Source organism: Diprion similis, chromosome 14, assembly GCF_021155765.1.
Source record: "Diprion similis isolate iyDipSimi1 chromosome 14, iyDipSimi1.1, whole genome shotgun sequence".
NCBI lineage: Eukaryota > Metazoa > Arthropoda > Insecta > Hymenoptera > Diprionidae > Diprion > Diprion similis.
In genome coordinates this window covers 6,994,990-7,018,702 of record NC_060118.1, presented here as the reverse complement: position 1 = coordinate 7,018,702, position 23,713 = coordinate 6,994,990, and the positions used below count along the sequence as shown (strand labels likewise).

The 23,713-nt window shown below is 36.7% G+C and overlaps 5 protein-coding genes across 9 annotated transcripts; 2 read left to right on the top strand and 3 right to left on the bottom strand.

Moving 5' to 3' along the window:
• Nucleotides 1-853: 853 nt before the first annotated feature.
• LOC124414975 (chromodomain-helicase-DNA-binding protein 1) lies at nt 854-13,787 on the bottom strand. Its single transcript, XM_046896176.1, has 23 exons — nt 13,015-13,787; nt 10,303-10,415; nt 8,580-8,870; nt 8,225-8,413; nt 7,971-8,140; nt 7,690-7,853; nt 7,445-7,604; nt 7,038-7,350; nt 6,697-6,904; nt 6,333-6,610; nt 5,511-6,237; nt 5,179-5,424; nt 4,935-5,102; nt 4,731-4,857; nt 4,350-4,510; nt 3,910-4,271; nt 3,572-3,809; nt 3,077-3,196; nt 2,750-2,977; nt 2,290-2,613; nt 1,626-2,200; nt 1,423-1,536; nt 854-1,289 (listed from the first exon to the last, which is right to left on the bottom strand). Exons 1-23 carry the CDS (start codon nt 13,021-13,023, stop codon nt 1,067-1,069), a joined length of 5,508 nt encoding a protein of 1,835 aa, XP_046752132.1. The 5' UTR covers nt 13,024-13,787; the 3' UTR covers nt 854-1,066.
• A 971-nt stretch (nt 13,788-14,758) lies between these two features.
• LOC124414985 (trafficking protein particle complex subunit 13) lies at nt 14,759-17,375 on the bottom strand. The gene is made up of 10 exons (XM_046896194.1): nt 17,216-17,375; nt 16,891-17,059; nt 16,703-16,787; nt 16,496-16,623; nt 16,054-16,177; nt 15,809-15,905; nt 15,515-15,741; nt 15,331-15,431; nt 15,073-15,220; nt 14,759-14,951 (listed from the first exon to the last, which is right to left on the bottom strand). Exons 1-10 carry the CDS (start codon nt 17,256-17,258, stop codon nt 14,859-14,861), a joined length of 1,215 nt encoding a protein of 404 aa, XP_046752150.1. The 5' UTR covers nt 17,259-17,375; the 3' UTR covers nt 14,759-14,858.
• A 50-nt stretch (nt 17,376-17,425) lies between these two features.
• LOC124414989 (probable small nuclear ribonucleoprotein Sm D2) lies at nt 17,426-18,519 on the top strand. 2 transcript variants are annotated; one of them, XM_046896200.1, is made up of 3 exons: nt 17,426-17,524; nt 17,990-18,245; nt 18,333-18,519. In XM_046896200.1, coding segments are annotated over exons 1-3 (363 nt in total). In that variant the 5' UTR covers nt 17,426-17,522; the 3' UTR covers nt 18,438-18,519. The 2 variants fall into 2 exon arrangements, with proteins under 2 accessions (XP_046752156.1, XP_046752157.1); XM_046896201.1 differs by lacking the exon at nt 17,426-17,524 and adding an exon at nt 17,729-17,745.
• LOC124414987 (proteasome subunit alpha type-6-like) lies at nt 18,508-20,433 on the bottom strand. The gene is made up of 5 exons (XM_046896198.1): nt 20,274-20,433; nt 19,993-20,087; nt 19,806-19,887; nt 18,828-19,257; nt 18,508-18,724 (listed from the first exon to the last, which is right to left on the bottom strand). The coding sequence occupies exons 1-5, from the start codon at nt 20,347-20,349 to the stop codon at nt 18,667-18,669; spliced, it is 741 nt and encodes a 246-aa protein (XP_046752154.1). The 5' UTR covers nt 20,350-20,433; the 3' UTR covers nt 18,508-18,666.
• Nucleotides 20,434-21,382: 949 nt separating this feature from the next.
• On the top strand, nt 21,383-23,702 carry LOC124414983 (probable galactose-1-phosphate uridylyltransferase). 4 transcript variants are annotated; one of them, XR_006930089.1, is made up of 8 exons: nt 21,383-21,663; nt 21,874-22,011; nt 22,083-22,252; nt 22,326-22,531; nt 22,609-22,837; nt 22,960-23,176; nt 23,255-23,591; nt 23,655-23,702. XR_006930089.1 is itself a non-coding variant. In XM_046896192.1 (7 exons), exons 1-7 carry the CDS (start codon nt 21,588-21,590, stop codon nt 23,527-23,529), a joined length of 1,257 nt encoding a protein of 418 aa, XP_046752148.1. In that variant the 5' UTR covers nt 21,513-21,587; the 3' UTR covers nt 23,530-23,594. The 4 variants fall into 4 exon arrangements, 3 of the variants coding, with proteins under 3 accessions (XP_046752148.1, XP_046752147.1, XP_046752146.1); XM_046896192.1 differs by lacking the exon at nt 23,655-23,702 and having other exon boundaries at nt 21,513-21,609; nt 23,255-23,594; XM_046896191.1 differs by lacking the exon at nt 23,655-23,702 and having other exon boundaries at nt 21,573-21,636; nt 23,255-23,594.
• Nucleotides 23,703-23,713: the final 11 nt, after the last annotated feature.

Genomic DNA, 23,713 nt, shown 5'->3' with positions numbered 1-23,713 from the left:
TTTAATAGTAAAGTAAATGCCCAGGTAAAAATTGATAACTTATAAAATCAATCATGGCTCCTTACTTTCACAGTTACATTGAATTGGTGACTAGTTTAATCGATAAAGTTTGATTTGCGATTTCTTCTGTGACAAAAAAAAAAAAAAAAAAAAAAAAAAAAACGGAATCAATTTCATGTATGATTGCAAGTCATGAAAAGCTAACTTATTGGCAAAATTTCGGTCTTTGCACAGCAACTCGTGAAGCACGAAAAATAAATAGCTTCTTTGTATGCGCTACTGATTAACGATAAAAAAAAAAAAAAAAAACAAAAAAAAACAAAAACATAAAACAAATAATTATAATCTGGAACTCATTACAAAATAGAGAATCCCATTGGTAAAAATTTCGCATAATTTTCTGTTTTGCTTTGTATTTTTCAATATTTTTTGTTCCACATTTTAAAATATACCAATTCAAAGAAGTCTCGCTCAGGTTTCACCCTTGCAAAATTCTCGAAGATTAATATATACATCCGTATATTGATATACGTACGTATATTTTTTGTTTGTTTTATTTGTTTTTTTTTTTTTTTTTTTTCATTATTTGTGGCATCTATTTTCGAACCATGTTTATATTTATTCAAAATTCACCATATAATTTCACTATATATGATAAATCAGTCGGATGTCCGATATAAAAGTGTATTTTATTCTGTACGGGTGGAAATACTTAATTACGCATTTCCCGTTTTTTCATTCCTTTTTTCTTTGCTTCCTTTTTTTTTATTTTATTTTTTTTTGTTATTTTTTTATTTTATTTTTTTTTTTTTTTTCTAAATCATAGTGATATTTTTTCTTCGTCTTTTCTTTCGCCGTGTTAAATGCCATCAACTTTTCGAATGACAGTAATGGATATCGCACTTGTAATAGAGTACAAAAGGCAAACCTTTCCAAGTTTTGCCTCAAGAGCACAATTCACAAGGGGCACGAGGACATTGAAATGAATGATAGACGACAAGGAGACTTTAACCAGGTTTTACAACCTGTTGACGACACACTCAAGGACGGTGGCGAGGAAGGAGCACTAGGAATTTGCATTCGGTGGAGGTGGCCTACGGTCGTAATCACGTCTATAGTCTTTGTTGGGCCTCCAATCGCCAGGATATCCATCCCCTGGGTACGCTCGCCCTCTGAAATGGCCAGGAGGGAGATCCGAGGGTGGATAACCGCCGCTGCTTCCACTTCCGTAACTTCCTGGTCCACCATATCCATAACCCGGAGGGCCTGATGGATATCTATAGTAATCGCTGCAAAGATAATGGTTTCAGAAATTCAAGTCTTGGTAGAAGAGTAAATTTGTTCATAGGTACTCGTATAAACTTTAATACAGTCGAAGAATGCGAAAAAAGGTGAATTTCTATATGAATAAGTAACGCATACCTTCGTTTCTCGTTCATATGCATGCCACGATCACGTTCTCTGTCTCTGTCGCGATGATAACCGCTAGGCATACGCCCGTAAGATTCGAATCTTTCTCGTTTATGATCTCCAAACCTGTCGATCAGCGAAACGTTAATGAACAATTGACTGTGACAAAGTCAATGAATAAACTAATTGCAAAGTGCAATCACGTCACATCTTACCTGCCGTCTCGAGGATCTCTACCATCTCTGGGTACCCAATGATCGTCTTCTCGTCCTCCGCTGTAATGACCACCGATGCTGTAACCTCCGCTGTCTCTCCTCACTCTCTCGTCTTTCGCTCCGCCTAATCTATCCAAACCTCTTTCGCCATGGGATCTTTCCCGTTCCCTATCTCGATCTCTGTCTCTTTTCATTTCCTTGTGTTTAATCTCTTTCGATTCCTTGTGCCTGGGCGGTTGTTCGCTACTCAATGAATTACTGGAATTCGAATTCGAGTTTGCCGTCAGAGTGTTTGTAGCAATTGGTGTCGTCGTTGTGGTTGTTGTTACTGTCGTCGTGGAACCAGTCGTTGTACTATTTGCAATCGAGGTAATAGATTGATGTTTTTTGTTTGGAGTACTGCTGTTTGAATTCTCCTCCACGTCGTCTATTCTACGTTTCACTTGTTGTCTCTGTGAATCTTTGCTGCTACTATCTTTGGATTGCGAATTATCGCTCCACTTATCCGCATGTCTTTCTACATGTTTTTCACTGTGCTTCTCGGCATGTTTATCGTGCAACTTTTCATTATGCTTCTGAAATGAAAAGATTTTCCCGCACATATTAGCAAAAAATTGATTAGTTTGTAAAACCTAGCATCAAATTATTGTCGTCCAAGACTTACCTTCGGATTGACAGTTTCTTCCTTCTTCTCGGGACTAGATACTGGATTCGAGCTAGTATCATCCTTTTTAGTCGCGTGTTTATACAACTTATATAATTTTTTCGCATCAAATTCCGTAAATTTAGACACGAAATACCACAGATTACTTCTCCACTCTTTTATAAGTTCGGGATCCTTGTACTCAGCCAGACAGATATTTATCTGATTCCCAATTTGAACAAGGCATTGCCTGGTGTGCGTTACTTGTTCGCTCTGACTCAATGACTGATCCGGCCTGTCCAAAGCTTTCAGAGCTTTTTTGACAGGCCTCATTTTTTCCTTGCACTGTAAATTTGATCATTAATCATGATTAAGTACTAATAGCTTAAGAAAATTTACAATGAGATACTTTCAAATTGAAATATATCCAGACGTCAATTGGATTGCTCAACCTTGCTCAAATAATAACAATAATGCTTACCTCGTTAAATATAGACGGATCAAGATCACCAAGAACATCAAGAGCTCTCGGTTCATTGTTAGCCGTAAAATGCATTGGCCCAACAGGTTGTTTGTTTTTCTTCCCTCTTCTGCTCTCTTTCTTCTCTTTCTTCAATTTTTTGTCCTTTTTCTTATCATCCGACGTAACCTCGCCTTCTTCTTTCGGTTCTTTCTTGCACAAAGGCTCTTCCTCCTTTTTAACCGGTTGCTGAAATGTTCCGTTTAAGTATTGATATTTCATAATCTATTGTGAAATATCTTCCCTGATGTTGCAAACGAACTTTATTTCATGAAAATTTGATTTTACCTTGTCCAGCTTAAGCTTAAGCTTTTTGTTTTCGTCTCCGGAACTGTCATTCTCCTCAACAATTTCTTTAGTGATAACAGTTTTTATCTCCTTAGGCTTGCGAGGCTTTCTTGTTCTGGTCTGAAATAAATAATATAATGGTAAACTTGAGTATGAAAATAACAGGGCAGATTTCGCTCGCATTTTTCATACATGAATTCTCATTTCTGAACTGAAAAACAAATCTGACGATATTACCTCGGATCTAGTAAGGATCTGGGAGAACAGGACGTATCCCTGTTGAGAAGGAATAGGAAACAATTAAGACAGGGAACGTGGATAACAGGAAAAAAAAATCGATTTTTCCACCTGCTAGGCTTCTTGTGCGCAGGAAAGAGGTTCGTAACAATTTGTTACAAGCTAATAAAAACACAATTTTTTATCGTTACAAACTGTGCACACACAGGGATCTTTGGAATGCGTAAGATACCAAAAATAATCAATCATACAACTCACCACTCCTAGTTTAAGGTCCATCTGCTTCTTGAGCACTTTTAATAGATACTCAGCTCGTGTGTTTAACTGTTTAACTTGTGGTTTACTATCGTTGTGAGGGAGAATTTTTTCACCAAGTTTATAATTGGCGTCTAATTTAATCGCCTCCCAAGATCCCATTCCATGATGATAAATTCCTCTAAGTAACCTCGAGTCATCGTCGGGAGTCCAATCGCAGTCAAAGTTCGCAGGTTTCAATCTAAACATCGATTCATAATTGGTAATTGACAATCGTTGTCTAATATGGTGAATTTATCCAAATTTATCCACAACTTTAATAGACTCTGATAAGAACTTACTTTACATCAAGGTGCCAATTAGCTCTCTGCTCAGAATCCGCAGGGAGCGCTGCATCGAGGGGTTCCAATTCTTTTTCAGCAGCAGAGAGGGATTTTGCATTTACCATAACGCCGCCAACTTTAAAGGTTGGACCTCTTCCTCTCTTCCGCCCTGGGCCACGGCCTTCCTCTTCAGTCCCTTTGTTTTCTTTAGCGATAGTTTCAAACTCTGCCAAACAAGCCTCACATCTGACTCTTAGCTGCTCGCCCAAGTAGCGCAACTCAGACATAGGCTTCTCTTGCAATTCAGCATCAGCTGCAATGTCATCTAATCTTTTCAGCGGAGCCCCAAACTTTTTGTAGCTTTTGACGAACCTTCGAATCTGAATATTAAAAATTGTATCGTTTAAAATCAATCTTGTGGAGTGAAATTTCGCATAAAATTGAAATAATCAATTCACCTCGGCGTCGGTAAAACTCTTCATATTTTCTCTGGGAGTTACTCTCGGTCTACCCCGCTTTTTAGGCCTCTCATCGTCGCTGCCTTCTGCCTCGCTTCCCGAATCTTCAGCATCTTCGCTGTCGTCGCCTGCAGTTTTTCTGCGTTTCCTACCTCTACCTTCTATAAAATATCCATGTAGATTTAGTATGTTCGTTATGTCAATATCATGTTATTGGATTTATACATTCAAATCAACGATATTTTTAAAAAATGATGAGGAAAATGTGTTCACAGAAGGCCGAGTAATTTCCTTGGGAATTATATCACTGGATAAATCAAATGTTTTTCATTCGATAAATGGCAACCTTAACAACTGCATTTGATTTCTAAAACAAGTTACCTTCGCCAGACTGATTGATCTGCTGAAGAGTCTTTCGACTTCTGGGTGGTAGATAAAGATCCTCCATTTCCTTAGATTTTTCCGCTTCCTCAAGCTTTTTTCTAAAATTTTCAGGAATAATCTCAGCCTGCAAAGAAAAGATTAGATCCAAAAGTTACTTTTGTACATCAACAATCAGTTTACAACTGTGCAAACAATGCTCACCCAATCTTTACTTTCATCGTCAATTTCATTAAGCTGAGGAATCGGCTCTGTCTCTTCTTCGAATGCTGCAAAACTGGCAACTTTGAACGCTGATAAAAGTTCGTCTCCCACTGTTGCCGGGGCTTCGTCTCTCGTTTCAGCACGACGCAGTATTTCGTCGATGTCACACTATAAACAAACAAAGGAGCCGATTTTTATTGCCAAAGACGTTGAAGTTGATCTAAATTAGGTCGAACAAACTTACAGTTGGTTCCTCATCCCCGTCTTCTTCATCTTTGAACAATTCTTCGGCACCGAACTTCAGAATGGCGTTTAGATCTTCCTTGTTAAAAGGGTTGTTATTTGTGTTGGGACCCTTTTTATCCAAGACGGTTCTTCCCGTGGTATCCATCCTCTGTATGACTAAATGGTCGAGCACCATTTTTTGCTTCGCACGTTCAACTATTTCTTCTTCCACCGAATTCTTTGTTACCAATCTATATATGTTTACCTGTCAAACGATAATCAGGGCAAAGTCTGCATTAGTTGGTCAATTGGAAGAAATGTTGCCGGAGTGACCAAATCTAGATAAATTACCTGGTTTTTTTGACCTATACGATGAGCTCTAGCTTGGGCTTGCAGATCGTTCTGCGGATTCCAATCAGAATCAAATATAATAACAGTATCAGCTGTTGCTAAATTGATTCCGAGACCACCAGCCCTGGTTGACAGTAAAAAGCAGAAGTCTGGCGAGCCATCTGCATTGAAATGATCCAGTGCTTGCTTCCTGAGCTCTCCCTTTATGCTTCCATCTAATCTTTGAAAGGGAAAATGCCTTTTTTGCAGATATTCCCCTAAGATATCCAACATTCTGACCATCTGGCTGAATATCAAAACTCTGTGACCAGTTTCTCGGAGTCGTACTAACAGTTTATCCAACAGAACTAATTTTCCCGATCCACGAATTATCTGTTGTAAATAATCCTCGTTGCTTTCTCGCCTTTCACCGTCCGTTGGCTTAGTCAGGAATGCATGATTGCAACATTTTTTCAACTCTATAACGATGTTGAGAAACGTCGTCGTCGATCCCTTAACACCCTTGCGAAGGGCATTATAATTTTTAGTAAGTATCCACTTGTAATACTGTTTTTGCAAAGAGGTCATCTCGACACGTAATATCTGTTCAACTTTAGCCGGCAATGATTTCTCCACGTCTTTCTTGACTCGACGCAAAATGAATGGTTCCAATTGCCTGTGAAGCTTTGAGTAACCCTTTTGCGCCGCGTTGTCATGTTCTTTTTCGAATTCTTCCCAAGAGTTGAATCTATTTGTTTGAAAGAAATTGTAATACACGTCGCTTAAAGAATTCAAAACAGTGTTACGGATTATTTAATACCAAATAAAAAAAGATTCACTCACTTGTTAGGCATTATAAAATGCAGCAATGCCCACAACTCTTTCAAACTGTTTTGTAACGGAGTTCCGGTAATAAGAAGTCTATGATTTGTATGAAACTCTGTTAATGCTTTGTATAAAAGTGAATCATCATTTTTGAGACGATGCGCCTCATCGACGAGCAGAGCGGCCCAATTTATAGCCCCCAAGAACGTCTTATCCTTCAAAACTATTTCGTACGTGGTCAAAATTGCGTTGAATTTCAATCTCTTTGAACTATAACACCATTCGAACTCCCTAATCTGTAAACCATATAAATACATCGAGTAAACAGAAAACAGAGAGAAAACATTCAATAAAAATATTCTGCCAAGTTCAGAACACTCACCACGTTTCTAGACGTCACGTCACCAAGGTAAGTTACAAAATTCATATCTGGTGCCCACTGTGCCATTTCCCTTTGCCAAGACGTCATCGTAGACAATGGTACAACCAATAAAAATGGTCCGTACAACTGTTGCGTGTGAAAGAGGTAGTAAAGGAAGCATATAGTTTGTATAGTTTTTCCTAGACCCATTTCATCCGCGAGAATAACACTGAGAACGAAAAAAATAAACGAGAATAAATTAATAAGTCATCTTTGGTTAACAGTCTTGCTAGATTATCGGTACTCGCTTGAATTCTGATACCGTATTTCGAATATATAATATATATCTCGCGGCGGCTTACCTATTCTCTTTACACCAAGAATGAATCAACCAGTTTAATCCGTCCATTTGATAGTCTCTCAAGACTAAGTCTTTCCCCCTTCCCATGTATTCAGGCTGCCCTTTGACTTGATGAAATTTTGGCCTATATTTTAATACTTTACAATGTTTACTGGGTGTTCGTTTCGAATCTTCCCTATCACGAAATTCTTTAATCTTCTCAGGCCATTTTTTTATTATTAAAGCTCCATCTTCCCACGTCGCATCAGCATATGGTAAACTTTCCCATTTACAATAATAATCTGGATGTCCCGAATCCGGTTTGTTATATTCAGCTGTAAAAAAAAATATTATTTAAATAAATAACAGAAGAAACAAGATTCGTCTAGTCTTTTGTCGATTGAAGCAAACCAATTAACAAATTTTTACCAATTATTCGTTCTACGTAATTATAGCTTTTCAATAAATCCTGTTGCAGTTCTAGCTGACATTCGAAGTAGTCTATATCTTCAGGTCCAGCGTAGTCTCTCCACTGTTTGATCTCCCGTTCTCGTTTCACAAAATTTTCTAATTTTTTAATACCCTTCACCTGTGAAAATTGAATAAAATATCAGTTTAAAATGTGAAATAAAATATATTCCAGTTTCAATAAAAGTCCGAAAATTTTCTCATACCTTTTGTGCCTTCAAAGAATCTTCCGATTCCCACGTGTTGTGTATATGCGACCAGCCTTTCCATTTTATTAAATACTGTGTCTCGGCTTCTTCGTCCGCCAAATCTGTAGGATTCGGATCACCGTTTTCTTCGACAGCATAGACAGTCGTCACATTTCCAGTAACTAAAAGCACAAAAAGTTGATACACGTTCGTTATAAAATACCAGAAATCATAGACGGTCTGCTTATGCTGAGTTAATGTAATTTTGCTACAATTTCTACCGATTTCATGAAACTCACCTCCTTTTTTCCCTCTTCTCTGCCCCAGAATCCGTTCAATCGTTTCGGCATTGTCTGGCTCCAACGGAGTCGCCAATGCCTCATCAACCTCGACTATATCCTCGCTATCAGTTCCCTCTTCGCTCTGTTCTTTGTAACTGACGGCTGTCCCAGCCCGTCGCGTGACTTGCCTAAATTGTCAATAGTCGTATGTTGGATTACTTAACTATCACAGCGATCTGTACATTTTTAAATCAATACTGATGCGTATTCACCTTCGATTATCATCGCTGTCAAACGAAGAATTCTCCGAGGATTCTGATATTCGTTTATGACGAGAACGGGTGTTTTCTTTCACCTTTTGCGCTGCTCGACGGTTTATCGATTTACTTGGCGGAGGTCTCCGTTTAGTAGCTTCATCCGATTCTGACTCTGAACTGTCAGAATTCCAGGAATTTTGAGTACTGAAATAAGACATTGAAAAAATAAGTAAAACGACTGCGACTGTGAGATGTTATATCGCTTATCAAGATATTACACAAAACTTGAGAACTACGGCTTGAAGCTTGGAAAACAAATCACAACAAATACTTACTTATGGTAGAATTTTATCTATTTCATCCTTCTTACCTTTTTTTTTGAACTTTCCGTCGTACATCGCCGTCGCTTTCGCGTTGCGTAGTGAGCCTCTCTGGTTCCTTGCGGGATCTCCCCGATCTTCGGATTCCATAAACGTCTGGGTTTTCATCCCATTCACGACTCGAGTCGCTTTTATGTCGAACTTTTGTCTCTGAGCTATGAACCGAGCTTTTACTTTGAATGCTAACGCTTTGTGCAGGTGCATCCGATTTCGACGATTTATCTGACTTTTCAGAATCCGAACCTGATGCTGAACCAGAACCGCTTGACGAGCTAGAGTCACTGCGTTAGCAGCCAAGCAATTTTTGTTTTCGTTACACTAGTAAAACTTTTTTTTTTTTTTTCACCCTCCTTCAAGGGGTTCGTGATTATCGCTGAATGAATGGATGAATGAATAAGAGATAACTGTTCACTCGCATAATGATTGCGATTTCAGAGATAACATATTGATTAATACCAGAGACAAGTATTATCTCTCTTTAAAATTAAAATGTCATTCAGGAATAATATCTGATAACGATAATCGTCCACGTGTTGCTCGCTTGTAATATGTCAGGTTTAATTTTGTCAATATTAAATTCTAACGTCTCAGCATCTCGTAAAATGTGGATAAAATGTCTATAATTTAATGAGTAAATACAAGACAATTAAAAAAATGTCTACATCATTTTTGACCTTTTACGCTCGGATGTAATACTTTCGTCGTACAATTTTACAAGCATTTTGAATAAGAAATATTTTCATGTGTGTAGTTCACTGTGGTAACTAATCGTTTGACTTTGTCTTTAGCGTCGATCAAAATCACAGTGACTCCAGTATTGACATATGATGAAACTATGTAATAACAAGTAAGGCAAACACGGAACTTGATCCAATTCCCACTCCTAAGTTCTGATTTAAAATACAAATATTCAAGAGTATTTATCGCTTCATAGATTTTCATAAAATTTGCCCAACTTAAGTGATTTCTATAACAGAATTAAAAATGATCAGAATATGAAAAATTCATAAAATTCTGGCTATTGTATTCAGATTCCAAATGATCTGTACGTAATAATTATTAAAATGTCTATATCTTTGTTACAAAGTTTAACACATATGGCAAAGAAATCTTTACTGTTAAATTAAAGTACGGAACATAAAGTGAAAAAAAAAAAAATATAACAATTGTAAATTGATACTCAATTGTGGGATGGAATGCCTTGTTTCTATACTTTCCAACATTAAAAGAAAAGAACAAATAACAGTTAGCCATAATATCAGCAAGGTAAAGTAAGTTAGTACTGGCGTGCAAAGCTTCAGCAATTATCTTGATTGATTTTTAATCACGTGAAACTGTGAGAAGTATCGATATGACCTCAAAAAAAAAAAAAAAAAAAAAACCACAAGACAAGATTTTAAATACCAAAATTGACTTTCATCTAGTTCTATTAATCATTTCATCCGATCTTTTAGTTTTTGCACAAAACGATGTCAAATAGATTTCAAAGAAGACTTTTCTCTTTCTTTATACTTTTCACCTCTCCGTTAGATGAAAATATTTCAAATATAACAGAATTCAATTTACTGATTGTTCCCAAAGATATTCCGTAACTTGAATCAGATATTATAATACGCTTTCTTAAATATTCAAGTTTTCCCTGATACGACTGGACATCGTATTATGTATTACTAAATTCAATTCAATTAACTTAAATTTAATACATATACACACCTGTCTGAGCCAGATCCAGACCCAGAATTGCTTCCGGACGAAGAGCTGTCGCTTTTACTCTCATTTTCCGAATCTGAACCAGATTCCTTACCAGACTCAGAATCTAAAGTTTTCTGTAAATGCAATTCCAAATATTCAATCTAATAACCAACCAGTAATCACTTATATAGTCATCGATATAAGAAAGACCAGATACCACGGTGTTGTTTGGAAATGCTGTGCTAATGTTTATCCAGTAATTGAATAAAACGATATCATCAGGAGCAGTGTTAATAATAATAACAATAACGCTATTAGGCTTGACTATCTGTTGCGAATATGAAATAGTAAAATTTATAATGGATCTATTCGATCAGGCATTGCTATGTCATATTTAAATTCATATTTATTAAATTCCGCACATTTCTCAGCAGCCATTTTGTGAGATTCATCCGCCATTTTGTTTACGCTGTATGTATAACAGAAGTAACGAATTTATTACAATTATAGCTTGCTAATGTGGCTTGTATTGCTTCTATAATTATTCTTTATCGCCGCGAAGTAAATCTGATACTTTTATCCAGAGTTAAAATTATTTTGCTATCCTTTTTTCGACACTGCAGTCTTATCGGAGTTGTACAGCAGGCATGCGAAAATCCACCTTAAATTCCTTTGATCCACAGATATCGACGATGAGCATTCTTAGCTTTTGGAATCAGATTCCAGGACAAACGATGCAACCTTGTTAATAGTTTTACCTCGTCTTATGTACTAAGCCTAGATAATTACATACAAGAAGGATGGAAATAAAATGACTTATATACTTTTTTTTTTTTTTTTTTAATGTATAATAAGTGGGTTTATTTAAACATACAAAAGTTACATCAACATTTCAGTGTTGATTCAATCGTTTGGGTACAATATGTAAATCCAGGTGTTTAAATAAGGTAATCTTAAATTAGCTATTGATTAGTTGTGATTAGGATCTCCGACAAAATTTATCCGGCAAATATTTTCCAGCTAACTTTATTTATATTTGGATGTCTTAACAGTTTGGTGATAGATTGGAGAAAAAAATTTATATGCGTGATGTGATAGCTCTTCCAAATATCGAATGCAGATTCCTAGACATGTAAAAAGCAAATCATTGATCAACGATCAAAGAAATAATATTAAGCGATAAAAAAAACTGACTTCTAAACGTTTCGATAAAAGAAATATGAATATACACTGTAATGCAATTATTCATCACTAATTTGAAACAAAACTATGTAAGAATTAAATCGTGCATCCCGATCGAATTATAAGAAAATAATACCAGTGCCTCAATAGTAAGTATTAATTTGCATTATAAGCATATAATTGAGTTTAGGAATATGAGCAAACGGTATTATTAACCAGAGAAGTTATCATAATTTGTAAAAGAAAAAACAACTAGGAATGCATATAATTCCAAATACACGATATGCTTTCACTTTTCAGATCTTTTATCTCTTTTGTTCAAGTTAGCATTGAGCCGCAGTAATTTTTATAGTTCAATTTGTAAAAATAGTTTGTGTGGCACAGTGAACTTGATGTAAAAAAAAAAAAATATATATATATATTCAAGAACATTTTTTATTTTGTCAGAAAAATTGAATAGCATTAAAAGCAGTAATCGATTAACTGTAAAAAAAAAAAAGTTTTACAATATTTTTGTCGATCATAAAATATGCTTTTACAATAGCATTGCAATAACTTTTTTAGATTGAATGTTGCACGAATTTATGTTTTACTGAACGGTTTGTTTGCAGTGAAAATCAGACGACACTAAGCTCGAAAACAACATTTCTTAGCTTACGAGTATGGCTGTAGAATATCAAATAGATGTCTTGATTAAAGCAGGTTCATTTTGGTCTTTTATACTATGCGATGCGGATATTATTGCCTGATAGAAAAATGAATAATTTAAGTGGGTTTGAGGATGAAACGGTTGCAAAACAGATCGGTACAATGTTTTATCAATACTGGAAACACTGCTGTGTTTACGCACAATAAAACAAAGCGATTGAAGGAGTAAAAGTATATGAAAATGATGTGGAAAATGATGGTCGAAGTTTTAATAGAATTGCAGGTGAGTTTGGAAGATTTGCCAAAACCAATAGCAGTAAGAATTATGATTTTTGATGTAATGTCACAAGGTAAAAAGTTGCAGGTTATGTGGATAGCGTGCGGCCCAAACTTTAAGCTCAATTTGCAAAAATGGGTCCGTCACGAATATTTGAATAACTGTTACCAAAGGCTGGGAAAAGTAATGAGGAATTGTTTTGTGGGAAAATATGGTTGGAACAATGATATTTTAATTGAAAAAACTCGTTGTTAGTAGAATGTAAACAAACTTATAGGTTATTTGGATGATCAAGACTTTGTTAATTTGTGAAAAATTCATTCAGCAGAGAGTCAAGTCCCTGGGCTCAGTCGGGGCACAAGGCCCCGCCCTACACATAGAAACCCTTGAAATAAAGGTGTAAATAATAATTTTAACAATTAACAAGCTTTTTCTAGCCGCAGATTTCTAAAACGCACGTCGCAGGGGGTATTTTACATTATTCCAAACAACACCGCGGTCGCATCGGGCAAATTTGTATCGCAGATAAACGGTAACGCTCATATCGTAAACAAAAACAAAGAATTATTCATGATAATAGCGAGGAAAGCTCGAAAATTAACTATTTTTCGAACCCGTCCACTCACCTGCATCATTCCCCTTCACGAGTAAAATCAACTTCCGTATTAACCGTCGATTATGCACTATTTCACCCCCTGTTTACCCTCCCGAATGCGAAACAACAACGTATTCACAATACTAGATATCACTGGCTATATTATATCCCGACATTGTTCAATAATATCTAATTTTCCCGTACTATATGGTCACGGGCCCGAGCTTGGCCGCCATTTTGTGATCCCGTCTTGTTCGTCGCCCTCCTCGATTCCTCCCCCCCCCCCGTCGTCCCGCTTGGCGGCATGACGTACCGTCATGCATTGCGCGCGCGGGACTTCCCCTCGCCCCTCAGCCGCCGCTATGACCATCTCAGGCGAGCGCCGCTGCGTCACGATTTCTAACTGCGTTTAAATGAAACATATTACGGGTAAACAATTCGGGAGGACATTTTTTTCTTGCCCAGTTACAGAGAAGAAAGGGAAAAATACGATATTAATAATGGGAGATTAAAATTGAAGAAAAAATATCCCGCAACGTTCAGATCGATAATATACATCCGTCGAAGATTTATGTATATATACGCGAAACTAAAGTAATTTTCATCATTGATTAATTGATCGCGTGACGACAATGTCACAACATTTGGGTCATTGAACAATGAATCGAAAAGAAAAGAAAAGAAAATCGAAGTAGAACAGAGAAAATTGAGCATCGAGACGCAACTGTTCGGCTACCATTTTTAATTGTAGTCTAGGGAAAGCCTGAAATTTACCCAGAATGCTATACGATTTTTATGATTATTATTTCTTTCTTTATAACGACCTTGCCCGCGATGCAGTGTCGAAATTGGAAAAATCTTCCTATCGTGACATTCGGTTCAGAGAATTAATTGAAATACATCGGTTTGTTCCCATTTTGTATCGTTAGCGCGTGTAACCGGGGGTTCGATGAGTCTTGCGACAGAGAAAGATTCGATTTCAAATAAGTGAGCCCAGAGAATCCCCCCCCCCCCCTGCCGCGACTCTCGCTACAATGAATATTCCATTGAAATGAAATTCAAACAGAACAATATTTATGTTCAAAATTTGCAATACGTAGTAGGTATAGCTATAAGTAGGTAGGTAGGAAATTACATACCTATATGTATGTGTATATGCATACATACAGGCATGCATCCATCGTTATGTAAAGTGTTAGTGACGTCATCATGCAGGTACAAAGCGCCGCTCTAAGGCGGACTAGTAAACTACAAAGCTTTCATTTTCCATTAGATTGGGATCGAGCCAAAAGCAGAGCGTAATTATTGTCTATACAATATTCTGTAGGGCATAAATGCGTAATTATTTTGCGTTAAAACAGTACATTCAATTTACCCAATCCAATGAAATGTAACGTAAATTTTTTCCAAGCAGTAGGACAAGTGTAATTTGTACTGAATGAAAGACGAAAAATATTACCCGGAGACCCTCTGACACAACCACACCGGAAAAGGAGGAGTTTAACGATGCTGATCGAGGCCTCGAAACTCGATGACGTTTTATGCAACAACTTCCGGTCGACGCATGCTATCGAAACTACGTATCGATGTTCGATGGATCGAAAGAATCCGCGGCAATTAGTCAAATTCAAACTTCATACTTCTTAAAATTTGTCAATCCGTGACAAATCTGTAGGGATGAAAACGGAATAAGGTTTTACAGGAGTTTTCCTTACAAATAATTGTATAAAATTTTGATAAATTGATAATAAACTTTCTTTCATGATAGGTAATTATCATTAGATTTAATGATTGATCATATTTACATATTTATACAATAAATATTATATTAGAATCTCTTTTCCCAGTATTAATTTCTATTTGTATAATTATTAATTACTCGACTTGATGTACAAATATTTGGGCTAAGTCATCATGATCGTAGACACGTTTTAAAAATGTGTCCACTAATTTCAACCCTGAAACAGTCTAAAGGCAAAAATGATCGTGAAACCATTTCTCATTATGATATATTGAAAATTATTTCTTTTACTACTTGTCATTATACATGCGGCTTTGAATATGAAAATCTTTGAAAATAAATACTCACAACAAGCCCTGTGTCGAGCGGAATTAAACACAATGGAATGTCGCACGATGCTCCCGATTTAAGAGTGCCTATCACAGTCTCAGAGACGCCACACCATGCTATAGACTTGTTAGATTCTAGACCCAACATTATATCCATGCTTCTCTCTCTGTAAACACAACGTACATTGCTTGATAGTTTTATTTGAATTTGAATTCGATAAATTAGAAAGGTTCTCTACACATTTGTCACTGACAATGAATGGTTTTAATTACTCACGAAGTATTCACAATACGACATTTGAAGTTCACTGGTTCTTCCAGATATGCTATAGGTGGAATGTCCTTCATTGTTACTCTCAAATCCCCAAAATCTGGAGCCTTAAAGACAAACAAAAATTAATTAGATCGAATACCAGCTGAGCCTTACACATTAAACGCATATTGATGCTTTTGAAACAAACCATTCTCTGCAGCTGACTCGTTTGTAGACGTCCTCTTTCACCCAAATTACTCCGCCAAACGATATCAAGTTTTCCTATGTTAGTTGCATTATGCATCATTTTTGGATCCTTGGTTAAGCTCGGCTGAGGAGTAAGGCAGTATAAATACTGCCGACTCGATCCAGAGTCTAATAGATTCACTCGCCCATAGATAGACTCACCTTGCATGTTGGTATTCAAGGTTGTTACTGTGAAAAAAGCATTTTAAGTCAAATTTTTTTCTTTCCCCTACCATAGTTATGAAATTTATCTCACCGTTGAATAAATGGGATGACTCGAGTGTTACTTTCTCCAAACAAATCGGACCAGCAGTTTGATTCTGTATTTGAGCCTCCAGGTAAACATCGTCTGACTAGAAAAATCATAAGGTTATTAAAAAACTTTTGACGAATTTATAACCGGGTCCTTTAAATATAAAAGAAATAGCGTAACGAATTTTCATTAATGCGTTCTTCGTCATAGTTTTCAAACAAAGATACATTAAAGGGAAGATCATTTACCTCTGCATTATAGAATTTGGTTTTAACATCGAGCGGTTTGACGACTTGGAACTTGAAAAATTTGCGAAATGATAATGGAACAGGTTCAGAAACTGTCGGAGTATACGTGACTTCGCAAACCAATCTGCAAATGAAATTGTCTATCAGAATTTTTATTCTAGATAGTTTGCTGTTCAGATTTGCAGAGACTGATTTTCGTCACAAAAGTGCACCAGATAGCTGAAATTTTCAAAAAAAGAAGCAACACGGACTGATAATAATCGGTGATTTGATAAAAATTGAAGTTATCATGTCAATGCCAATAACAATAGATTTTACAAAATGGAATCCACAAAATTACTACCCGTAAACAGCAACAAAATAAAAATTGAAAAATCTTACTGTACTGCAAAACACCAAAGTGTGAAAATTGCAATATTATAGAATACTACAACTCTCTTACATATGTGTCCCAATCTCTTTGACTTCGTGATGAATAACTTCATCCACTGTATTATCAGGACCTAGTTCCTTAGGCACGCCGTTATGACCAGACAAAGGTATTCGTTGGGAACTAGTTTGAAGATCCGCCTGTAATAGATTTTGGTTGAAGTATTATTTATGCCAATTTAAATATTATCACGCATACTGATCAATGAGAGAATCTTACCTTCACAATCACGTCTTTAACTAATTGGGAACTACCATTGTGAACACATAAATAGCTGGAAAATATTTCTCCCAAGTAGATATTACTGAAACAATTTTTAAGCATTTGTTTACTCGTTATTAAGACTAAAGCTACCAGAAGAAAATCGAAAAAAATTTATCATATCGGCCACTGTTATCAATTATTACCCAAAACTTTGTGGCAACATCATGAATTGACCAACGGCAAGGGTCTCCATTCCCTGGAGGGAAGTATTATCATTCTTAAGCTCATTGTTGAGCGTGTTTCCCGGAAGATCCGTCGAGTCGCAAGATACAATTATTGGACTTGCAAGTGTCGGCCTCGTAAGCCGCATAACTAAAAATAAATGGAATTTGATGAAGTAGTTTTCGATAATTAAAACACAAAAATCTACAAATAATTTAGGCTTCAGATGCGGTCGACATAAATTTTCCTACTTATTCAATTATACAGTATTTTGAGAACTAATTGGTTAAGATTGTTCAAACGCACCTTTTAACGCTAATAAATGTTCACTTTTTGGTTTGACTTCCATTTCTCTCGTTCGGTGATAATGAAGTAATAAATTCCTGGTTTTTCATCAACAGTCAATCTGGATCTCAAAGAACTGGATGCATAACCTATGAGATCTGGGGGATTCTAATGTCAAACATTCAAGTCAATATCCTAGGGAATTCTGCGGTTGAAGACTGGCAATGCTGTATCTAGTTAGATACGCTGATTGTTTTTCGGTGTTCGAGAACAATTTGATGATCAATTGAAGCAGTTTATCAACCGCAAGAATTTTTTCAACAATACAATGTGAGTGTGCTTTCAAACTTGAATGTCAAACATTCAAGTCAATATCCTAGGGAATTCTGCGGTTGAAGACTGGCAATGCTGTATCTAATGAAACAAACGAAGAAATACGGAATCCGGCACAACGTTTGCACAACGCGCTGATTGTTTTTCGGTGTTCGAGAACAATTTAATGATCAATTGAAGCAGTTTATCAACCGCAGGAATTTTTTCATCAATACAATGTGAGTGTACTTTCAATAATATTTCTTAAAATATCGTTGAATCTGGTAGCTTAAGGTAGGCGAATTATTTCAAGTTTAGAAGTCACGAACAAAAACTAACCTAACTTTTCTTAGCTTCTAATCGAGCTCGAGGATATTTGAAAACACGATTTATAATTATATTGATGTGATAACTTTGGATAATATTTTAACTCTGTTTTAAACGTAACGCAACAATTTCGTTTCAACTCGTGTTCGATTGCAGGGCGTCGCTGACTAAACCAAAGTCTGAAATGACACCTGAGGAACTTTCCAAAAGGGAAGAAGAGGAGTTCAACACCGGTCCCCTGTCAGTTCTAACTCAGTCTGTTAAAAACAATACCCAGGTTTTAATCAACTGTCGAAACAACAAGAAACTGCTCGGTAGAGTCAAAGCATTCGACAGACACTGTAATATGGTATTGGAAAACATCAAAGAAATGTGGACAGAATTACCACGGACTGGAAAAGGAAAGAAAAAGGTGATAAGATTAATCCAACCTCTCTCAACCTCAAATTCATAACTGATTGCAAGTAAAATTTAGTAATTTTATTCTTGAAAATTACAGGCAAAACCAGTGAATAAAGACCGGTTCATATCGAAAATGTTTCTGCGAGGTGATTCAGTTATCTTGGTACTGAAAAACCCACTCGCAACAGCATCGGGAAAATAATATGACTAGTTTGTAAGAATTTTGTAATTACTTTTAACAAGCTATGATTATACTAAAATAAAGAATCTACTTTAAGCCGTAAGACAGTGTTTATTTCAGCGTACTTCGACCTACGCATTCATAATACATATCATCAATAACATTCATTATTCAGTAAAAAAAAAAAATCAGATGACACTTTGTAATTAATTACACGTTTGATCGTATCCTTTCGACCTGATTTCTCCAATTAATCTTTTTCTGCAATCGCAGTCAGATGCTTATCGATTTCTTGCTCGTTCAGAACGCTAAGAAGTCATGAAAAGAAAGGAAAAACAAATTAATCACAAGGTATAACTGCAATCAAGTGGTTAAATAAAAGCAAAGAATGAAAATTTATTCATGAATTACCGGAACTTCGGATCGTTCTGAGAGACAACTCCAACCTCAATTTCAGTTGGTTTAAAATCAACAGAAAGAACAGTCGAAAGACAAGTGATAGCGAGCTGAACCGCTTCGTCGTGGTCGTAGTTCTGCTTCTTTTTCAACTTTTTCTCCAAGTACGAGTTGGCCTCAGTTTGTTTTGCACCAACTGAAATTGCTCTGTAGCCACAGAAGTACCCTGCAGGATCAGTTTTATAAACACAAGGCCCCTTCTCCTGATCGTAAGCTATGAGTACCATAGAACATCCCAACGGCCTCATTTCTGCATTTTGAGTGTAAATCTGACTGATATCAGCCACACGGCGACACAAAGTGTCTACAGGAATGCTGTAACCATGTTTGTACTTGAAATGGGCTGCTTCGTAACGAGCACGCTGTACTTGAGATTTGCTGTCAGCTGTAAAAATATCAATTCATTGAAGATTCATTCAAGTATCATTGTAAAACATGAACTAATTTTTATGACTTGTTTAAATTGTTGTAAAAACAGTTTTGAGTATTATTCCCAAAAAATATATTCCACGATCAAACATTAAGTATCCTGAAAATTATGGTTCTATTTTTATGGCAGAATTTGATTCTCAAACAATGAAACTATTTTCTAAGAATATATGAAGAGCATATTGTGGTATGCTTTAAAATATTATAATTTTTAGAAAAAAAAAACCTAAATTCATAGGTTTCATCCTCAGAAACAAAATCCATGTAAGCAAGTGTATGTTGGGGTAAGCTTCAATTAATCAAGGAACCAAACTTAGAAAATGGCAGGTGGAATTCCACTGAAACGATTCTTAAATTCATAATTGTCAGTGGAAAATATCTGTGACAGAGCAATTTTCTCAATATTAGGTTTGATTGTGAATAAAATGTGTAACGCATATCAGTTCAAATCTTTTCGGTCTCTCAATATCGTAGGGTAATTACGGAACCAACTTAAAAATTTACCAATCATCCCAGTCATGACGCAGCCGATATCTTCAGTCAATTGAAAAACGTGTGTAACGCTTGAGGCATCTAGAAGCTTGTCCTGTAATTGAAACGAGAAGTAAATTATTAAGTAAAGCAAAGATACAAGTCAGTGTTTGTGCAAATGTTAAACCGTTTTTCTCCTCAATCTGATAACATAACCTACCGGAACTTTTTTTTGTGTTGCAAATACCGCGGTGTCGACACCTTTGAGAGCGACAGAAGTCAGGCCACCTTGATTAATAGCCTTAAACGCATATTCTGGAACAGAAATAACGGTTTAATTGAGACAGAATACTAACTATCAAAAAGTGAAATGCTAATCACGCCGAGTCATCATAAACACGGTAGTGGAATGTCGAATATTTCACGGAATACTCGAACGGGAATCGTCAGATTTTTCGTAAGGAAAACGGCGATGCTGCCAATTTTTTTTGTCAAACTTACCTACTTGGTAGAGCCGACCTTCCGGCGAAAATATCGTAATATGCCTGTCAAAACCAGCACTACTTCCCCGCGACATCTTCGCTTTTTGTGCTGACGGTTTTGCTCACAATTGGTTTTGCTCGTTTTGCTGCAAAGGGGCTGCGTTCCAAAACGCCACCTGAATGAGCAAGGGTGTGTTCCGAAACTAGCTGGCAGGCTAGAAACTCCCTAGTACAGAGACAGAGCTACCTACAAACTTGATAGCGCAAAAGAGATAAAAGATTGCTTACAGCACTGACCGCTAATTTCGGAACGCATCCCAAGTTAGCTTTTTTTTACCTTAATTTTGACACTGCACGACACCAAGTGATTTCATTGGCCTATTCCCATACATCCGACCAATAAAATCACTTCGGATGCGTTCCGAAATTAGCTGGGAGCGCTAAAGCTCCCTAAGACAGAGGAAGAGCTATTCATGAACTCGACAGCAGAAAAGAGATAAAAGATTGTTGGCAGCACTGGAAAATAATATCAGAGCACACCTTTAGTAACCCGGGTGTTGTTTTGGAACGCATCTAGGGATATTTGCTTTTAATTTTTTTACCTCTTGTGCCGCCATGTATGAAATTTGGGATGCGTTCCGAAATTAGCTTTTAGCAATCTCTTATCTCTTTTGCGTCTTTGAGTTTGTCACTAGCTCTGTCTCTGTCCTAGGGAGTTTCTAACGCTGCCAGCTAGTTTCGGAACGCACCCTTTATTGCCCGTCCGCCGATATAAGCGACATCTGCGTTCTGGTTCTGAAACCGCGGTGATTTGACACATTCGACCCATTCGACTAACATTTGACACTTTCAAAAGTATTTATTTTGAAATTAAATCCAAGTAATTGTCAATTTCGAAAATAAACATGTTTAGAAAATCGAAATTATCAGATCAAATGACGAAATGAGCAGTTAAATTTTCTGCCTTGCCGAGGCTTAAAAAATTTATTTTGCACTTACGTCAATAAGCAAGTATAAAGTTTTCTTCTAGAAAAATTGAATGACAACCAAGCAATAAATATTTGTTTTGCAGAATATATAAACATACACTTCCTTGAAGTATTTTCTTTTCATTGTCATTCGATGATGACCAATTTCTACATTTTCATCATATACAGTTGTAATAATCTGGCAGCATGATCCGAGATAACAACCGACAATGTTATCAGATTTGGATTACGCTACCTAGCTATGTTCATGTTATCTAATATCTAGTTGAAAAAACTTCTAATGACATAACGTCCGCATAAATACTCGCTGACCCTGAGAAGAAAAATCAATTTGACACGTCAAGATGAGTTCCTTGGAAAAGTGTGGCAAGAATCGCTCTAAAGACAATAATGGTAAAGCAAAAGGAGTGTGCAACATAGGCGATTATAAACTTTGACAATTGAATTACAGATAATCGACAGAATGCATTGTTCAAATTCATTTGCTACAGCACTGCATACTCTATTGCGAAACTGAACACATGTGACTCATAATCATTATAATGTTATACATTCAAAGCATAAGTGCAGCAAAGGTCACAGATATTACTTTCATCTAGGTTCGATTTAAACTTTAATCGATTATTTTAGGTAAACGAAGAACATCCAAAGAGCTTGAATGCACTCGCGACACCCAGAGCAAAGACGAATCATTGATGTCGGAGAAAAGGCAAGTTTCGAGTGTAAGCGGTGGAAATATGGCGACTAATGATGACTTTGATCCAACAGGTATAACCAGAAATGATGCTCAGTTGTTCGGATGTTTGTATGTATGCTTCTAATTCGATACTGTTTCATAGAACACCAACACATCAGATACAATCCTCTGAAAGGAGAATGGATATTAGTATCCCCGCATCGTATGAAGCGTCCTTGGGGAGGACAAGTAGAGGATAATCTTGACGAAGAGCTTCCCGAATATGATCCGAAGAATCCATTGTGCCCTGGAAACGTTAGAAGCAGTGGTAAAGTGAGCAGAACCTGTAAGAGATAGAGAAAGTAGCGCAACTTCTCAAATACGTTGTGATAACTGTTGTTTTTAGGTGACTCCATATTACCGCAATACGTATTCATTTGAAAATGACTTTCCCGCACTGTTGGAGTCTGTTCCAAGTCCGCCAGAATCTTCGGACGAGCTTTTCAAGATTGGTCCAGCAACGGGAAATTGTAAAGTGATGTGCTTTCACCCGAAATCAAATGTTACCATTGCTTTGATGAAAGTTGAAGATATCAAAGAAGTAATAAAACAGTAAGTATTATCACAGAAATGCGTTTAGACTGTATTAAACAGCGTCGTAAAGCCTTGACTCAACATTTTACAACCAGATGGATACTCGAAATGCACGAACTGAGCAAAAAATGGGCCTGGATACAAATATTCGAAAATCGCGGAGCCATAATGGGATGTAGCAACCCTCATCCGCATTGCCAAATTTGGAGTAGCTCGTTTCTGCCCTTTGAAGCTCAGAGAAAAGACAAATTTCTCTGCGACTATTACCGCCGTCACCAGAAACCGCTTCTGATTGATTATGTGCGAAAAGAGATTGATAAAAAGGTACTTTGCGTATGTTGAAATAATTATTCAGATGCAAAGATTTTGAGTAAATCGAAACATATCTTTACATTTGTAAAGTGTGCGAATTAATGCTGTCGATACAGTAACTGACACTTTTTCAGGAACGTATCGTGATTGAGAATTGTGACTGGGTAGTCGTCGTTCCATATTGGGCACAGTGGCCATACGAGACTATGGTGTTGCCCAAAAGACAAGTAATCAGAATGCAAGATCTGACGGTGAGTCAACAAGAGTCTCTGGCTATTATAATGAAGCGACTGTGTACCAGATACGATAATTTATTCCAATGCTCGTTCCCTTATTCAATGGGATGGCACGGTAAGTTTTGGTAGATAAGCTGCCAAGTGCAAGGGGAAAAGCTTGAAAATATAAAATATCGTTTCATGAATTTTGCAGGTGCTCCAACTGGTCAATACTTAAACGAGGACTATCGCTACTGGACATTTCACGGAATATATCTTCCACCATTGCTCCGTTCTGCAACGATAAAAAAGCACATGGTCGGATACGAACTCTTGGCGCAAAGTCAACGAGATTTAACGCCTGAACAAGCAGCTGAAAAACTTAGAGCGGTATCAGATGCTCATTACAGACACCCCGAAACTAGTTTGCCACCTGACGAACCTGCTAAATTTTGCGTGTGCAATCCCCCTGAAGCTTCGAAGTCATAGAGGCTAATCAATTAGCAAATTATAATGATTGTGATATACATTTCACTATCTGCCAATTATCATGTAAATATGTAGCTGACCTCTAGCAATATTATTTACCAAAAAATAATCGGAAATAGATTTCTGGTTTTAAAATATTGACTATATATTTTTTGATGATTATATAGAAAGGATGTATATGTAA

Excerpts from the sequence above, each read along its gene's own strand:
- LOC124414975 (XM_046896176.1), bottom strand. Across the intron at positions 6,611-6,696 it reads ACGTGACGTCTAGAAACGTG|ATTAGGGAGTTCGAATGGTG; the intron begins GTGAGTGTTCTG and ends TATGGTTTACAG. Across the intron at positions 1,290-1,422 it reads CATATGAACGAGAAACGAAG|CGATTACTATAGATATCCAT; the intron begins GTATGCGTTACT and ends TTATCTTTGCAG.
- LOC124414983 (XM_046896190.1), top strand. The coding sequence starts at position 21,588 with ATGAGTTCCTTGGAAAAGTGTGGCAAGAATCGCTCTAAAGACAATAAT. Across the intron at positions 22,532-22,608 it reads ATCAAAGAAGTAATAAAACA|ATGGATACTCGAAATGCACG; the intron begins GTAAGTATTATC and ends TTTTACAACCAG. Across the intron at positions 22,838-22,959 it reads GAAAAGAGATTGATAAAAAG|GAACGTATCGTGATTGAGAA; the intron begins GTACTTTGCGTA and ends ACACTTTTTCAG.
- LOC124414987 (XM_046896198.1), bottom strand. The coding sequence starts at position 20,349 with ATGTCGCGGGGAAGTAGTGCTGGTTTTGACAGGCATATTACGATATTT. Across the intron at positions 19,888-19,992 it reads CAACACAAAAAAAAGTTCCG|GACAAGCTTCTAGATGCCTC; the intron begins GTAGGTTATGTT and ends TTTCAATTACAG. Across the intron at positions 19,258-19,805 it reads CGTCATGACTGGGATGATTG|CTGACAGCAAATCTCAAGTA; the intron begins GTAAATTTTTAA and ends ATATTTTTACAG.
- LOC124414989 (XM_046896200.1), top strand. Across the intron at positions 18,246-18,332 it reads CTGGAAAAGGAAAGAAAAAG|GCAAAACCAGTGAATAAAGA; the intron begins GTGATAAGATTA and ends TGAAAATTACAG.
- LOC124414985 (XM_046896194.1), bottom strand. The coding sequence starts at position 17,258 with ATGGAAGTCAAACCAAAAAGTGAACATTTATTAGCGTTAAAAG. Across the intron at positions 16,178-16,495 it reads AAAGAGATTGGGACACATAT|ATTGGTTTGCGAAGTCACGT; the intron begins GTAAGAGAGTTG and ends TTTCATTTGCAG. Across the intron at positions 15,432-15,514 it reads CGAGTCAGCTGCAGAGAATG|GCTCCAGATTTTGGGGATTT; the intron begins GTTTGTTTCAAA and ends TTTGTCTTTAAG.